Source organism: Pteropus alecto, unplaced genomic scaffold, assembly GCF_000325575.1.
Source record: "Pteropus alecto unplaced genomic scaffold, ASM32557v1 scaffold72, whole genome shotgun sequence".
NCBI classification, from domain to species: Eukaryota; Metazoa; Chordata; class Mammalia; order Chiroptera; family Pteropodidae; genus Pteropus; species Pteropus alecto.
Window position 1 is genome coordinate 22858903 of NW_006436811.1, and position 17850 is coordinate 22876752.

General features: G+C 37.2%; 1 protein-coding gene across 3 annotated transcripts in view; it reads left to right on the forward strand.

Annotated features, from left to right (window-relative positions):
• CLDN10 (claudin 10) overlaps positions 1–17850 on the forward strand; it is a 104175-nt gene that overhangs the window by 81519 nt on the left and 4806 nt on the right. For 2 of the 3 annotated variants that reach the window (XM_006913815.2, XM_006913816.2), the window contains exons 2-3: positions 6606–6767; positions 6857–6938. In XM_006913815.2, the coding sequence (XP_006913877.1) occupies positions 6606–6767; positions 6857–6938 (244 nt within the window). Of the gene's footprint in view, positions 1–86; positions 307–6605; positions 6768–6856; positions 6939–17850 lie in introns of those variants that run through there. The other variant, XM_006913814.2, reaches the window with a different exon arrangement.

Below are 17850 nucleotides of genomic sequence, written 5' to 3' on the forward strand. Positions count from 1 at the left end.
GAGCCCCTGGGGCTGGTGCGCGGGGGTCGCGGCACAGTGGGAGCGGGAGCGGGAGCGGGAGCGTGAGGGCGGCTGCAGCAGGCGGCATGGCGAGCACGGCCTCGGAGATCATCGCCTTCATGGTCTCTGTCTCGGGCTGGGTGCTCGTATCTTCCACGCTGCCCACCGACTACTGGAGAGTGTCCACCATCGATGGCACCGTCATCACCACCGCCACCTATTGGGCCAACCTGTGGAAGACGTGCGTTACTGACTCCACGGGTGTCTCCAACTGCAAGGACTTCCCCTCCATGCTGGCGCTGGACGGTCTGCATCCCCTCGACCCCCGCCCCTGCCCTCACTCCTTACTGGCCAGTGCGCGGAGGTGACAGCTTGGTCGCGGGACCCCTGGACCGGACTCTGAGTCCTGATCCCGCTTTCAAACCCCTGGGTCTGAGGGAGCTGGGGAGAGTCCCCCGTTCACTCGCTCGCTGTCCCCAGATGTCTGTCTCTTGGAGACGCCTGTCCAAGCACGGGACCGCGGGGTGGGGAGGACATGAGGACAGGCCTGGGTGGGTGGGTGACTTTCAGGTGTCGGGAGGCAGCTTTACCCTCCTGAGAGTAGAGCACACAACTGTGGGACCCCTATCTCTTGGGGACTGTTAAGACATGGAGTCCCGCGGAGGCGGGATTGGGGGGAGAGGCTCTTCCATCCAGCGCTCCCCAGAAAAGCTGGATTCTGACTAAAATGGTATCATTGACTTGTAAAATAGTAACATTGACTTGTCAGAGAGAAATCAGTTTGCCCTGAACTCCCTTTAGCTGTTTCATGAATTCTTTTAAAAGTGAGCAGGACAAAAGGAAAACATATTGCAGCGGGTATTCACCCCCCCTCCCCCGCCCCCCCGAAAAAAACCCAAAAAACAAAAAACCACGCTTCTACAAACGTGTCAGCCTGGGCTTTTATGCTTCCTCTAAAATTTTAGGAAAATAAATAATGCCTTAGAGGGTAGAGAATCCTGGCTATCGAGAATCTTGTGCGGGAGACTGACAAGTTCTGTGTCCGTGCCAACCTTATCTGCTCTCCGGATTTACCTCGTGTTGTTCTTTTAAAAATTGTTTTCTACATTGTTTTTGTTAATTGGGCTTTATTTTGCATTGCATTATAGCAACAGGTAGATGCTCATGTAGAAAACTGACTCATAGTTTCAAGAGAACAGTAGATGTCCAAGTCGTCAGTCACAATGACTGCTTGAGTTCTAAGGTCTTTTCTTTCAGGATTTTACAGCACATGACTAGATGGATCCTGGCAGAAACTTAGGGAGAGTCATTTACATTATTTCTGGAGTTTAGGTGTTTTCTTTTTCTTTTTTTACAGCACTGCAATTTTTTATTTGCATAGCTGAGTAAATAAAAGACAAGATTTAATTCCTCTAAGATGGTGCTTGCCACGAAAAGCAAACTGTTGCTCAATGTGGTATTTGATGGAACCACCGTGTAAGGGCATACATGTCTGATTTTAGATTGGTGACACCTGGGTCTGTGTCCTGCTGTGTAAAATGAGTAGCTGGGACACTGTTGATTCCTGAATATTACTGTTGAATTTCCTGTGCTCTGCAGAGCACACATCCAGATAGATGCTTTGAACAGACAGGCTCTTGTTTCTGTGGTTTACATTCAGGAATATGGGATTGACAGTTACTGTCCTAAGTGCATTCTTCTGTTGTAACTGTATTGTTTCCTGAGTTAGTGTGCTAGATAGGCATGCTTCCTTCTATAGGATGTTTGGGGGACAAGGGAGAAGAGAGAAAAATAAATGCTTCCTGGAGCTTAATGGGTTCAGAATAGTGAAGTTTTCACCTTATGCATCTGAGGTGAGTGTGGACATGGTATCAAGATTTGGGGGCAGGTGGAGTAGTGAGGAGGAAGGAGGGAATAGCCCTCAATTATTAAGCTCTAGAGGGAGTTGAGAATGGATCAAATAGAGAAGGAGTGATATTTATATACAACCCAGCTTGCAAAATAGCCTTCCATGTGTGCTCATGTACCTAGAAAATGACTTTAAAACACATAAATAACATCATACTACCTATTGTTCTGCAATGCTCTAAAATTAATAACATGTCTTTCCCAGTCTGTATATAGAAGTAACTCTTTTTAATGACTACATAGTATTTGTTAGTCTGGACGAACTGGTTTATATAACCACGTACTCATTGTTGGACATTGGATCCTTTCCAGCTTTTCATTGTTAGCTCTTTACTAAAAATCTTTATATTTGCCTCTTTGTGTGAGCATATGTGTATTTTTATAGAGTAGATACTGAAAAATGGAATTGCCAGGGCAATAGAATATTCATTTTCATATTTAGTTTATACTAGCAAATTACATCCCACCAACAGTGTATGAGAATGCCTATTTCTCTACATTCTCACCACTCTTTTTCATCTGATATTATGGGTCACATATTATCATGTTATCATTTTAATTGGCATTTCCTTGATTACCAGTGTTTTTGACCATCTTATCGTATTTATTGTTCATTTATTTTTTCTCTTTTGTGAATTACCTGTCCATATCTTATGCTGATGGTTCTGTTATTTCCTTTTGGTTTAAATGATTTGTTTTTTTAAATTCCAGATGTCAGTCAATCTTTGATTTGTTATATATGTTGCAATATCAGCCCATTGTTTGTCTTAGATTTATGATGATTTTTCTCATAATCAGATTTGTCAGAGTCTTTGTTCTGGCTCTACCTTTTATGGCTTAGAAAGGCATTGCTCCAAAGAGATAGATTTACTTTTCTTTATCTTCTAGAATAACATTTTGGGGGATTCACTGACACTACTACACTTTCATATAGAGAGGAGTTGATTCCCCCACCTCCAAGCAGAACTTCTCAGAGTAGTCTCCTGTGCTTGTCCACTCTCTGTCATGTGTTCCAGGGCAGCTGCATTTATTGGATGCTGGTTCTGAGGCAGGTCCTACCGACAGCATGCTGCATGTGGACTTCTTGACATTGCCTTTGCAGGTGCAGGAGAAGGCTACGTTGCTATGGACCATGGTGGCCATAAGCCTGAGCAGACAAACTCTCCTCTTAAACTAGGCATAGGTCTACATTGAGAAGAAAATCCAAGATGAGAGAGAGAAGGCTTATAGCATTCTCATCTAGTTGTAGGCGTCTAGTTGTAGGTGGAAGAACAAGCGTCTTGGATGTAGACGATGGAGTCATTAGTCTGAATGTCCTATATGAGGTCAAAGCTCTAATTCCTCCTCATCAAGTGGTATCATGGTCACTCCCATTTTCCCTATAAGGAAAATGAGACTGAAAAAGCTAACTGGCTAGATTTAATGTTATGCCACGTTAAGACCCCAACTCAAATTTCTGCTTAGAATCAATCTCAGTATTATGGAAGAGGTGCTTCAATGAGTTTCTTACCCCTTACTAGACACTTTGTTCATATTATTTGTCCTGTGTAGTAAGCGCTGCTATCCCTGTTTCACAGATGAGAAAACAGAGACTCTGAGAGATTAGCTAACATAATTAAGGGTACACAGCGGGTAAATAGAAGAATCAGATCTGAAATCCAGAGGTTATGTCTTCTCCCCATACTACTCTTCTTTCAAAGGATTTGCAAAAAGTACACAAAGCTACTAACATAAGAAAAGCATGTTTTTCCTCCCTTCGATCTAGCTACTAGCTCTTGTGCTACTAGGAAATTGTCTCCAAATGGTTATTTTCATTTTTTACTAGTTTGAAATGGAAAACCAGGTACACATCATTTGGAAAACACTTAACTTTTAAGGGACACCTTGAAAGTTTCCTCCAACAGAATTCATTAAAGTCATTGTAGTTTACTAATTGAAAATTTCACAGTTGAATGATCTAGTGATTTCTGTTTATTGCTAACCTATGTTCCTTTTAAAAATACCACTTGAACTTCAGGTGAGAATCATTTTCAGCCAAGTATATGCCGTCTATTTTTGTTAGTGGGAATGTTTGCTATTTCTTTGAAGAGAATTAACTATAAATTATACTTCAGAGAACTTCTAAGTAAATATGTTCATGCCTCAGCACTTTAATGTGTTAATTAGCTATTAACGGTGTCAGTAAATTAGACCTGTCAACAATAATGGCCTCCTTGGCTAGTTTTTACCACCACTTCACTTGATGGTGTTACTTATAAGTTTTTCCCTGAGGAACTATTAAAAAGCAAGGTTGTAGAGGTTTGCCTTGCAAAAGATAAACTCTGAAAAAGTTTGTTGGAAGTCACCTAAGGACTGAGTCTGTGAGTGTTTTAAGGACCAGTAACCCCTAATTTACAAACATCAGGCTTGCCAACAACTGGATTACACCTATGGCTGGCGGGGAAGCTTATCCCTGTTTCAGAAAATCTACCCAATGATTGTGCCGGTGAGATGCTTTCTTTTGTGTATGTAATGAGTTAGCAGTTTATTTATTGGTAGTGTTTTCCCGACAGAGAGAGGTACCTTTCCCTCCAAATTAGATTCTTAGTGGTACTGAAGAAGGACCTGACCGTATCAGAACCTTGCTCTCCCCATCTCTCCTCTTGAACTTGTGCCAAGGGACTGGTCCTGCTGCAGTTACAAAAGCTGAGACAGGAGAACTGAGTGAGAAACTCAGAAAAAGGTTATGAGTAGTTGGTTAAATAAAGTTTAAAGACTGCTCTTATTTTTCCCAGTTATAATAAGGATTGAATGCATCATCGTGGGATTCTAACCACTGTTTTACCATCTAGGAAAATGTATTCCATGGTCTAAATGGTCTGATTGCAGGACTTAACCTATGGCCAGGCTCCTGCATTTTCTGTCCATAAAGCCTATAAAGTTACTAAAGTAAATGTAAATTATGGTGCATGATAAAGTTTTCTAGAATCTTTTAAAACACATATTATAGAGGTTACATCACACACATAAGTATGTTGCCTGCTTAGTGATTGTAATCAGAGTCAGCTAAAACACCTCAAAACCATAAATTAAAATAATGAACCCACACAGACCCAGTAGCTCTGTTGGTAAATGACAAGCCAGTTGTGGTTATCCTGGTAGACTGTCTTTAATCTTGCAAGGAACTAACAGGCTTCTTCTTTCTGTCTGTGCTTCTGCCTGCTCTCTGGATTCTGACAGGGAGACTTGAGGGCTGAAGTTTAAAATAGAGCTGTGTCAGTATGTGGTAGCATAGACCCAGAGAGACTGCAGCGTGATTATTGCTATCAAAATAAACCTGCATTGTTCTGTCTTTCTAAAAAAAGTTTCTTTTGCTGTTTTTGATAGTCTCCCCATCAGTGAAATCATTTTCTGTCCAGAAGTAGTTCATACTATAAAATATAAGATAGTTGTCATTGAAGTCTGCATTTGTGGAGGCCTAAATTTATTCAATTAAATAAAGCATCCTCTGTGTACTCTTCAAAATTGATCCTAAGAATAGAATTAAATCTTAAAATTTTATTCTTTCTCAAAGAAACATTGACTAGAGGCCACCTTCAAGCATTATTCCCTGAATTTATGATTATCATAGCCTTAAAATTATTATTTATTATAGCCTTTGTCTGAAGACTAATAATAAATGACTTTCAGTACGTTGGCATTAATAAGTTTTTTCAGATTAACAAGTTTAATTCCAAGTGTAAACCTGGTGTACATTTACATTCATTTGCTTAACAAATATTTGCTTATACCTGGTATATGCCATCACTATTTCAGATTGAAATATGGTATTGTTTCAGGCTGAAATGAAAATGATTTTATGTGGGAAAAGTTTATTAATTTAAATTCTATTAATTTAAAATTTGTTAGTGTCTGGATAAAAGCCAAATAAAGTTTACCATCACTACGGCTGTGCAAATAAAAACATGTAACTAAGGAAATGAATGATTTAGGAAGAATGATCAAACAAAGGAACAGAACTAGTGTTTAGGGTTACTTCGAAAGCATCCATTTATATGCAGTCAGTTAATTTAGTAATTATAAAATGTGCTTCTAGTAAATATCAATTTTTTAAACCAGATTTTATTATATGTGCCCTGAAAATAACACAATGTCATTAGTATACTTCTTGATTTAGACTCTTCATGGTTCATGGTGATATTTTAGTTGGTCTCATTTATAAGCTTTCACTAATATTGGAAGATGTGACCCTTTGGGAAGTATTGCTGCCCAGTTATAAATTTTATAATGTTAAAACCATTAAAACATCTATTTAAAAGATTCGACATGTAAGGAAATAAGAGGGCAGACAGTGCTTCCTACAGTGAAAGGCAGTGTTATGTGGATTTTGTGATCATGTCTTACTAACTCATCTCAGACATATTATATAAACTTTGTGTGCCTCGGTTTCCTCATATACACTCAGAGATCTAATGAGGATTATGTCTAAGCCATACTTAAAAGTGTGTGACATAGAACAGGCACTCCATGTAGACTAACTTGCTTTCCTTTCTTGCTTGTCTTACCATGTGTTTTAACAATTATGGTTGTTGTCGTTGTTGTTGTTATTATTATCTTGGAAAACAGAACAATCATCTAGAAAGACAATGTAAAATAAGTATTTCTCCCCGGAGAGCCACCAGTTTTATGTTAATGTAAATGACCTACTCTAATTGCAGGTTATATCCAGGCATGTAGAGGACTTATGATTGCTGCTGTCAGCCTGGGCTTTTTTGGTTCCATATTTGCCCTGTTTGGAATGAAGTGTACCAAAGTCGGAGGCTCAGATAAAGCCAAAGCTAAAATTGCTTGTTTGGCTGGCATTGTATTCATACTGTCAGGTAAATAGTAACTTTCTTCCAAACAAGGTACTTTCACCATGTTAATGAAATAACACTAACCATGGTACTTTCCCTCTGATACTTTTTAGGGCTATGTTCAATGACCGGTTGTTCGCTGTATGCAAACAAAATCACAACAGAATTCTTTGATCCTCTTTATGTTGAGCAAAAGTAAGTACTTTTCTCAGTCTGTATGTTTCTGGCTCACAGGAAATGTGTATAAAATCATATTTTAAATTAAGGTACATAAATTTCCTACATGGCTTATGAAAGTGAGACATACTGGCGAATGGTATTTGATGACATCATTCAAGAGTAAACATTTTATGTGCTGTGTTGGCAAATGATGCATTAAAACAACATTAGTGTTACATGATGTCTTGTCTCTAAATAGCTCAAGGCATAGGATTGAGAACTCTAAACTTCATCCACTGGACATCATAAAATTGAAGCCAAGTGGAGGAAAAGTGGAATAGAAGTGTAAGATAGGGAGGAAAAAATGACGAAGTATGACAGCAGAAAATTAAAAGCTTGCCTTGATTTTGTCCATTCAAAATGGTATTTGCCAGATGCTAGCATCTAGGCCAGTTTCCATCTCAAACACTGATATGAAAATTGAAAGGAAACTGTGTTCCTGAAGATTAGAAACATTTTAATGATATTTAAATGAAATATTATTTTTCATTTTTAATTAGCCTTTTAAATTTGCTCCGTTGCCTATGGCCTTCACAAGCTTTGCCTACTAAACTTTTATAAAGAAACTGTACATTTAAAAAAATGTTCTAAGAGTGACACAGACACCCAGATGTGACCGATTTCAGTTGCATTTAAGGTAAATGCTTTGGCATCTACAGATCAGTTTGTTGTTGTTATTTAGCTATGGGCTGTTGCTTTTTATAGTTTACTTTGGCATATTTCTTGCACTGGGAAAGCCCCAAAGATACCAAGTTAGAAATAATATCAAATATTTTGTCTTCCATGGGACTATACCCACATACCTCTATAGAAAGCCTCATGTCTGTGCATGTAAATTACTATCAACCAGACTGGTGATTCTCTTTCAGTCTTCAGATCAAATGTTACAGAATTTTTTTTTAAGTAATTATTAAAAAAATGGCTGGTCCGATCTGCATTACTTTTTTTCCAGTGGATTTAGAAGTCTTCAAAACATTGATTTTCTAGTTCTCCCTTTAGTATAGTTTATGTATAATAGTAAATGCTTACATAATGACATAATGAAAAAAATAGCTAACGTTGAGTCCTTATCATGTACCAAGCAGAACATTGCAAGTATTATTTTATTTTATTCTTACAACAGCCTTATGAAGTAAGTTCTCTTGGTACTCCCTTTTTTAAAATTGAGGAAAGAGTTCAAGTAGTGTGTCCAAGAGAACGTGGACTAAACTAGTAGGCTGACAGAACTATGATTCAAACCAAGTAGCCGAACTATAGAATGCCTGCTTTGAAATGTATGATTTATAATATCTACTATTTCATAATTTTTGTGACAGTATGCTACATGTATTTTTCATCAAGAGAGTTTCTTTTGTACATTTAAAAACAATTTTTATTCTGAAATTTTATTATGGGAAACAAGTTAGACCCCAGGAAAACTGTTACTCCCCGACCAATGTGAAAAAAATATGGTCTGTTTTATGAATTTTCTCCTAATTTTTGATAATAAAATTTTCACAGATATACATGACATCAAACATTGAGATGGAAACTGAGACTGTGCTCCTAAAGATTAGAAACATTTTAATGATATTTAAATGATATATTTTTCATTTAAATGATACATTTTTATATCAGGGTTTGGTGTCATAAATATACAAGAAAACTGTATTTCTCATGGTTTATTTCATTAAAGACATTTCTAACTTTTTTGGATTATCTTTTCTCTATCACTGTTTTTATTTTCCTGTCAATTATTAAGAATGTCTTTGTCAGAATCTTTAAAATAGTTTTAATCTTTCCTCAAAAGGTAAAAAGACTAATTCATGTATGCACTGGAACTTACACTTGTCCTTACTGTGACTTTTTTCTGTGCTTGCTATATACTTAGTCACCTAAGACAGCTTAGTACCATTGGAATTTCTTATTCTCCTTTCAGACTTTGTTTAAACTCAGTTCAGTAATTGTAGACTCTGAAAGTTTTCCTTTTTTTTTCAAATCCCTGATGATACCTAGAATTATTCCATTCCCACTCTTAGTCTCCCAGCATTTCTCTTTCTATCTGTGCCTACTCTCTCTCTTTGTGTCTATACTGTCATCTGTAAAATTAAGATAAAAGTAATACCCCTTGCCTAGAGTTGCTGTGAGAATTAAGAGAGTGTATACCTATATACTTGGAATTGATTAGAAAAGAGCAAACACTGCATTAGCTATTACAGTATTGTATTAGCTGTTATTAAGATTTCTTTTGAATTGCATGTAGATGTCTTTATTAGTTCTTCTGTGGTGACTTCAAATACAACACCTGCAATTTGCCAATTTCCTTATGTAGTTAAAGACACAAGAGCTAGGGGTTATGAAAAACAACATGACTTACAGATTGGTAGTATTTACAGAAAACAAGCCATTCATACCAAGGCCTTATAGAAAATATAGACTTTATTTAAAAAAAAAAAAAACTTGCTTATTGAGAACATGTTAGCTCCTTGAGATAGGGACTGTTTGACTCATATCTGTATCCTCGGCAGTGCCTTGCACAAAGAAAAGCCCTCCAACACACATAAAATCCACTTAGATCAAGGAATTTTCAAGGCCTGAGAATTGTAAATATGATTAGATCTTAATTACCCATGATGATAGAATAGAGGCATAAAAATGACATGTGACATCTAGAGGAATTCACAGACTTCATTTAAATGAAACTCACTTCTGTAAAAACCAACAAATTGACTAATTTGACTTCATCTGTTTTCCCTTTATCAACACCTCTAGTAGAGGAGTGGGAGATGAAAATTAAGAAGATTAATAAGTTAAAAATTGGCTATCTACACAAACTGATTTCATAGGTCTTAAAGTATCACAATCTTTAAAGCAAAAATTTGATTTAGCATATTCTAAAGGATAGCACTTCCTTAGCTGGCATTTGCTAGAATTTAGTAATCAGTCAACTGGAATTTGGAGGGTACTGCTGTTTCATCTCTATCTTATTTGCTTAGCATAGTGCTTGGTAAGTGAAATTCTTACCTGTAGAGGTAGTGCTTTCATGATTAACAGAAAAGCTTTCTGTTGTCTCAGCAGACAGAGGAAGCCTCTGAGGGGATGGACATAGAAGGTGCACTCATTCTCCTCTTCCCATTCTTATTATGCATTAATCTTCCTAACACTAGCTACCACCAAGTAACATCTCTCCTTCCAGTCCTAGAAGACATGTCTGTGGCACAGGCGTGTGTATGTGTGGGTTCTTAGGAGGGGCAGTGGGCATGCTCCAGTTTAAATTTTTGGTGAGCATATACTTGCTCTCCCATACAACCATAAAATGCACTAGAAAACAGTTCAGGCCTCAGAACTTGGTTTCGTTGTTGTTGGTTTGCTGCTGCTGCTGTTTTTCTTAAGAATTCTGTACTATACTAATGGAATCGTCTTTATAGATTTCCAGAACAACCCTATATAACACCCACCTTCGTTGCCTAAGAAAAACACAGCTAAGCTCAACAACAGAGTTCCCACTACATTCCTACTGTGTGCAAAAAACTCAATAGGCGCTTTGTTGAGGAAAAAAATGAGTGGCTTCTAGTGTATAGTTAGAGTAAAGATTGTGGCAGTAACATTGCAAACAATATCATACTTTATGTTCAGTGGCTATTTTTTTCTGAAACCCTTCCTTTCCCACCACTTATCTGAGATTTTTCTTCCAGGCTGCAGTCATTTGATAGAATTGCAATTTTCAAAGAGTTTCATCTGACTATAAGTCATTTTATGCCATTCCTCCATTTTTTTCTTTTGCTTTCATTCAAGTTATGATTATGTTTTATGACTCCAGGGTGGGTCCCTGCAAAAGCTTAAAAACTATTTCTCGTCTCTTCCCTTTGGGCTGTTTCAAACCGACTTCCTTCATTTTATTATAATAAAACCTAACAAATCAAAAAAAAAAAAGAAAGAAAGAAAGAAACCCACAAAAAACTACCCTCCTGCAAGCTTATGGTAACAGGCACCCCTTAGCATGTTTCACCATCCTAGGGTGTTGAAATTTAATTACATTATTCCCACCATTGCTTTGTCTAAACCATTAACTTCCGGAATGTCTTGCCTGTTTTCTTAAATAAATTGTTCCAGGTAAGACTTGATTGACATAAAGAAATTTCTTTTCGGAGCATGCAAAATTAGAGCACTGAACCAATTGCCCTAAGTGAAGAAAGAGGTCATTGTAATCTTAGATTTATTCTCTTTATATGAGATTTACTATTAATGTTTTGTCTCAGATATTCTTATGCTTGGGTCTTCAGGCTCTTCTGTTTCTAGAGTTTTTAAAACCATGGAGTTATTTTTCTCTAACGTTCTTCATTCCTGGCATATGTTTAGTTTCTAATTTAAGATTTAAGATTTACTTAGGTAAAATCTTTTCACCATTGTGGCTATTTAGCAGTCAGAAATAAACAGCTGTCTACCTTCTGATAAATTCTCTCATTCTTGTTATCTGTCAAATTAAATGAATAATAAACAATTCAAGAAGTACATTTCTAGATTACACAAATTTTCCTTGGCGAAGTTCAAAGGAGTATCGATCTCACTAAGTGACTTTGCCAAGATGTTTAACTTCTCTCTCCTGTCCTTATTATAATTTAATAAATTATGGATGTTTGTTTATTTAAGCTTACTCCATTCATGAGGTTTGTTGGAGAACGAATTAATGTTGGTTAACAGCTTATAGATTCTTAGATAAGGGACTCCATAGAAGTGCCCTGTGGATAAAACAATCCAACTGTTAAATATTAAAAAAGCGTCATTCTGTGACTTTGTTCAGTAGTAGCACAGGCCACTTCAGATCAGTCGATCTGATGCTTTTATTATGCTAGCATGGCTTAAAAATCTACCGGGAAATCAAGTGTTGGGCAACTTTGTTTTGTTTTTACTTACCAGTACACAGAGTCATAATTCCTGCTAATTTGCAAGGCTTCCTGGTCACTCAGCTTTTACCACCCTGCTCCCCGGCCCTTTCCCTCTCCTTTTCACATCCTGGCTAACACCTACGAATCCTCTGGGAGTTGCTTTCTGAGTGAGGTGCCCTCCTGACTGCTCCTGTTGCCCCTTGTGCTTCTATCATAGTCCTACTAGGAGATTAGCATTTGCTTACTGGTGCATCTCCCAAACCAGACAAGGAGCATCTCAAAGGAGAAACCATATTTTGCTGATTTAAGAGTCCGTTACAGCTAGTCCACGCTCCGTGACATTTACAGCAAGGATGGTCAGTCAGTAGTGCTGTCTGTCTGCATCTCTCCTGGAATAGAAAGATTTGAGCACACTTGTGGAAATTTTGGTTAAGGGAATGGGGAGAGGATGCAGCATAACGATGTTTAAAAGTGAGGACCCTGATGTCATCACCACTTAGAAGAGCGCTGGACACACAGTAGGCTCTCAAGAAATGTTAGTCGATTTAATGACTTTTGCTTGAAGAAATAATGTTTAAAAATTGTTATGGTAGGAAAAATGTTGGCGAGGACATAGAGCGACTGGAACTCTCATACACTGCTGGTAGGAGCGTAAAATGGTACAATCACTTTGGAAACCTGTGTGGCAACTACTAAACCCAGACACATGACCCAGGAATTCCATTCCTGGGGATATATAGAAATGCATCCATAATACCTGTCCAGTGTTCACAGCAGCACTCTTTGTAATAGCCTAAAATGTTTACTACCCAAATGCCCATCAGCAGTACATTGGATAAACAAATTGAGACATCACACAATAAAACACTACACAGCCATGAAAATAAACCATCTACAACCATTTGGATAAATCTCACAGTCACTGATGAACAAAAGAAGCAAGACTCAAAAGAGTTCATATAGCATGGTTCTATTTATTTAAGTTCAAGAACGGGCAAAACTAACCTAAACTGTTAGAAGTTAGAGAGGTGATCAATGACGAGAAGTGAGCACAGCAGGGCACTGGGGAGCTGATAATGTTCTTATGTGATTGAGTTTCTGGTTGCATATGCATGTTTAAGTTGTGAAATTTGACCTATGCATGTATGTGTGTGTATGTAAAAATTTATTTAAAACTTTTAAAAGTTATTATTTAAAAAAAAGGAATAAGGACTCTGGATCCAGGCTGCTTGGGAATAAACCCCAGCTCTGCCACTTATTAGTTGTGTAACCTTCAAGATTTTACTTGTCTTTTCTGTATTCTGTGTTTCTTATCTGTAAAATGGGATAATGTTATTGTAAGGATTAAATTAGACGGTACATTTCAGCTGTTTAGAACTATGCCTAGCACACAGTAAACACTCAGTAAATGTTAGCTATTATTTTTGGCAATACCGACCCTTAAGCAGAGCACATTTATGTAGTAGTTCATTACCTTACACAGTATATATTAAGGTTAGCCATAGAGAAATGTTTATTGAAACATTGGAGACATAGTAGAAAGGATAATTGTTGAAAGACACTTGGCTCTCAAGTAAAAGGCAGGTTTGAAAGGGAGCTAGCATGAAACCTTTTAAAAGAAACAAGGCTTCTGTAATTTCTTCTCTTTATTTCTCATTACCTCAGTCATAGCATTGAGTTAGAGCTATGCAACAATTTGAAACTGTTGAATGAACTCTCGAGGCACTTCTCATGAGAACCCATTTTACAGACATCTTCCCCAACACCACGTTCAATTTAAAAATGTTTTCAGGTAGACTATGGAGGATTCTGAATAAAATACAGATATGCTTTTAATTAACCCAACCTTTTTTGCTACGAGTCCATCTATATAATTTTCCCTCAACACAAACCGATGTGCACACCCATCTCTGCACACACAGATTCTTGATCCGTGCTCACCAGTTTTGGTTATGTCTTCAGGTGTCTCTGGACAGCATTGATCATTTTAGGAATTTCCAACCTTGAAGCACAGCCCCCTCTGCAGTGTCAGTTTATTCAGACTTCAAAATTTGTGTGTAAACATGTTATTGCTCCTACTTTGAGTATTATGACTCAGCATATCTCACTTAAAATACAGGCCCAGTAACCAATTATCCACATGAATGGGCAAGATCAATGGCATGGACATTGCTAAACAACAGATTTGTTTTTAAATTGAACTGTGTAATTTTGGGGGACATGAGATGTTCCTTTTAAATTATAATTTACTTTCGCTAATATTATATTATTACACTGTGAAAGGTTTCTTAAATTTCCATGAATAATTGGCAAGAATTTGAACTCCTACAAAGACATCTACTGAGCACCTTACGCACATTTAGAGAGGGAAAGCGGCAGAGAAGTTAAGAGGCAGGTTTTAGTGTCAGACCTCTGCTCAGACTCGGGCCCTGGTCCTTGCTCCTCTGTGATCTTAGGAAAGATGCAGCTGCCTCTGGACAACAGAGATAGTACTCTCCTGTTTCTGAATGTTAAGGTGATTAAAGAAAATACATATAAAGCACCCACCACAGCAGCACATGGTAGGCGATCAATAAGTATTACCTGTTATTAATATATACAATTTGTAGAATTAACTATGCTAATGATATAAATTATAGCACACGGAAAGATAATGCATGCATATGTGTTCTAAACTAGCCACAGAAAAGCACTTTAGAATTGGCACCCCCAAAAATATTAGTCTTTATTTTGGGTTTCCTCAATTTGATAATTCTCCATGAAGGTTTCATATGTAAGTAGATGCTTATTATTCAAATTATCTCATTCTACTTTTGCCACCATTTTGGAGGTACCTGCCACTTTTTAGAGTCTCATGGGAAGCCTTGGGTGGGAAATCTTGTGGCATCTTCCAGACAGTGTGAGAAGTGTTGATTGATGTGAACTGCATACGTGAGACCAGACTGCAACAGCCTCAGGAGATACACAGGTTGATAGGCACTAAACACCCTGCTTCTAGTAACTGGGACCCCAAAAGAATGTAGAGTATTTGGGGAATATGTGTTTGTAGATAATGCCTGTAGAATACTTATTTAATATAAAATCCATTCATGTAGTTATACACACCTTGGGTTACATAAGCCTACGAGTTCAGGAAGGTTTATTTTAGCTGGTAATTGTTAAAAGAATGGCATACCAATAGAATTCAATTCTAAAATGCTCACATTGATAATCTATGGCTATACTTTCTAAACTTTAAATTTTTGTGTTTTTTTCTTGACATATTTAGTTGTTTTAAGGTTATTAAAATATTTGTTTTAGCTGCTACCGCTCCTGGTTAAAATGAGGACTAGAATGATATGTTTGGGAAAAAACACTCTCTTGGGTGTCAAAAGAACTGGCACCTAACTCTGTGACTTTCAGCAAGGTCACTTCACTTCTGTGAGGATCTTGAAAGGATAAGGTTTTTTTCATTCATTAAACAATTTTTGTTTTGTTTTTAGAGGAGCTGATTTTCTCTTTTTCAAGTCCAACATGTTTTGATTTTAATTACTACATTGACTTCCTTTTGTGCTGGGTGAAAAAACAGCATAAGGGAATTTAGAAAAAATTCCATACCCTAGAGCTCTTGAGCCACTGAGTAGGTAATGAGCCAGGGAGAAAGAGAGCTCAGAGCTTTCTGTAATGACAACTAAAAATACAGTGCATTGGTTGTATTTTTTTATATATATACTTAGCTGAGGTGTACATAAGGAAGAAAGAGTGATGGCTAACAGCTCAGGGTTTGGAATCACCATTATGGGTTTTAAATCCTGGTTCTACCATTTACTTAGTATTGGACAGTGATTTAATCTCCCCGAGCTTCAGTTTCCTTGTTTGTAAAACCCATCTCTTAGAATTGCAATGAAGAGCAAATATGGAAATATGTGTAAAAAGTATCTTGGCCCACAAAAAATCCTAGTACAGTGAGCTGACAGTAATAGTAGTAACTGTTACTCTCGTGGACACTTACTCAAACCACATCTATATGGATTTGGAAGAACAAGTAATGTTTACTTTGCAAAAACAGGTTCTTCTAATTCTATTGTTAAGTTTCATCACATTTTACTATAATTATTTGCTTAATGTTTGATGATCTTAGACAGTAAGATCCTTGAGAATGCCTGTGTCTCTCATCTACCTTGAAACACATGATTAGCATGATACCAGTTTACTGGGTTAGGCTACACCAGCTCCCCATGGATGGCAAATCAAGTCATAACAGGGATTGGGGAGCTAGAAAGACACGAATAGAAGATGAAAATAAGAGATGTTCCTCAATCCATTCCCTCAGGATTACTATGAAGATTACAGGGCCAAAATATGAAGTGAGGTATGCAATTCATCAGAACCAAGTTTCTGGTTCTGCTTCTCTCAACATGAAATGAGAGACATGAACAATAGCCTGCAGCCCCAGGCAGAACCAAGTGGATAAGAATAACTATATCCAATAGTTCAGAGTACATTTTAATGCCTTAGATTTTATGGGTTGGGGGGAGGCGGTTTAAGTGAGTAATCGGTGTGTTAATGTCTGTATAGAAATACATTTTCTTCTGTTACTTGTTTTCCAGATGTTCATTCAATTACATATATGAATTAAAGTCATGCAGGCTTTTGATTAGTCTTATCAGCTGAGCAGAATATCTTGAGAAATGCTCCAAAAACAGTATTCTAATCTATAAGATGAAGTTCTGTTCTCAACCTGATGATCGTGGATCTGTGTGGTGTTAAGTAGATTTACAGCTTTTCAGAATAATGAAGACCTTTTGGTAATTGTAACAGCTCAACAAAGAGGCCACTCTGTGAGTGGGAAAGCTGGTCTAGGGCCAGGAGGATATTGTTAACATAGGACCTACAACAGATCATCCAAAATTTGGATAACCTTCCAAGGTGTTGAAGTCAGCTTCTTAGCATTACCAAAAATGAAGAAAGTTTTCCAGGAGGAGACAAAGCTTCTCAATCAGTGTCAAAGGAAGCGTGATCCATGACATATTGACTGGATATTATATTTGCTCTCTCTCAGTCCTGTCTCTCAATAATACAAGTCTGTTTTTGCCAGATCATCCACACTGGTAGGTGTGAATTCAGGTCACTATTCAATAAGTCTACCATACATGTCTTTTAACAGAATGAAAGAAAAGTCTCTGAAAGAGAAAGAACCAAGTCACGAAAGCCCTCATGTCCAAATTGGTAAAAATTACTGGTATAAAAATGGAGTTTCTTAAAGGCTTAAATTCTAAATTGGTACTATGACTAAATGTTTGTCTTTGACACAATTCGCAAGGAATTTAAATGGAAATGAAATTTTCCTTGGAATAGAGTCCATATTTAGTGACATAAAAAACGAAAATATATTTAAAAACAGGAATAAGTGAACAGTTTTTAATGTAAGCTAAACTTATGATTCTTAAACCCCTTCAGAACGTTTCAAGATGCTTAGATGTATGTAAAGACATAATTCCTGAAATTTGAGCTGCCTGCATAATTTATCCTCTGATTTGTAACAACACTGTGCTCATGTTTGTATGCTCTTCTAAAAGAATTCGTAGTGCTGAGCTGTGGTTTATGATTTCTTTCACCTTCACTCTTAATTGACCACTATTAATAATTAGAGACTTATTTTTAATCAGCCATGGTACCTGGCACTGGCATCCTATTTTAGAAAGCTAAATAGTTTATGGAAAATCTCAGAATGTTTCTTCCAGGGATATTTACACTAAGAAATACTAACATAGTTTCAGAAGAGAACACAGCCTAAACTCTGGGGGCATGAGGGGCAGGAGGAGAATAGAGAAAAATAGTGTCATTAAATTATAATCTTATAATATTGTCCTCCAAGTAGATATTTGCAGTATGCTTATTTCTTTAGTTGCAGTAACAGGAAGAGAATGGATTTAATACGAGCTTACTGTAGGACTTTTAGATAGAGGAAGTCAAATGATATGCACCTACAGCTTGGCACTATGCTTGTTTTATTTGTACAATCTTGTTCCAACATCATAAAA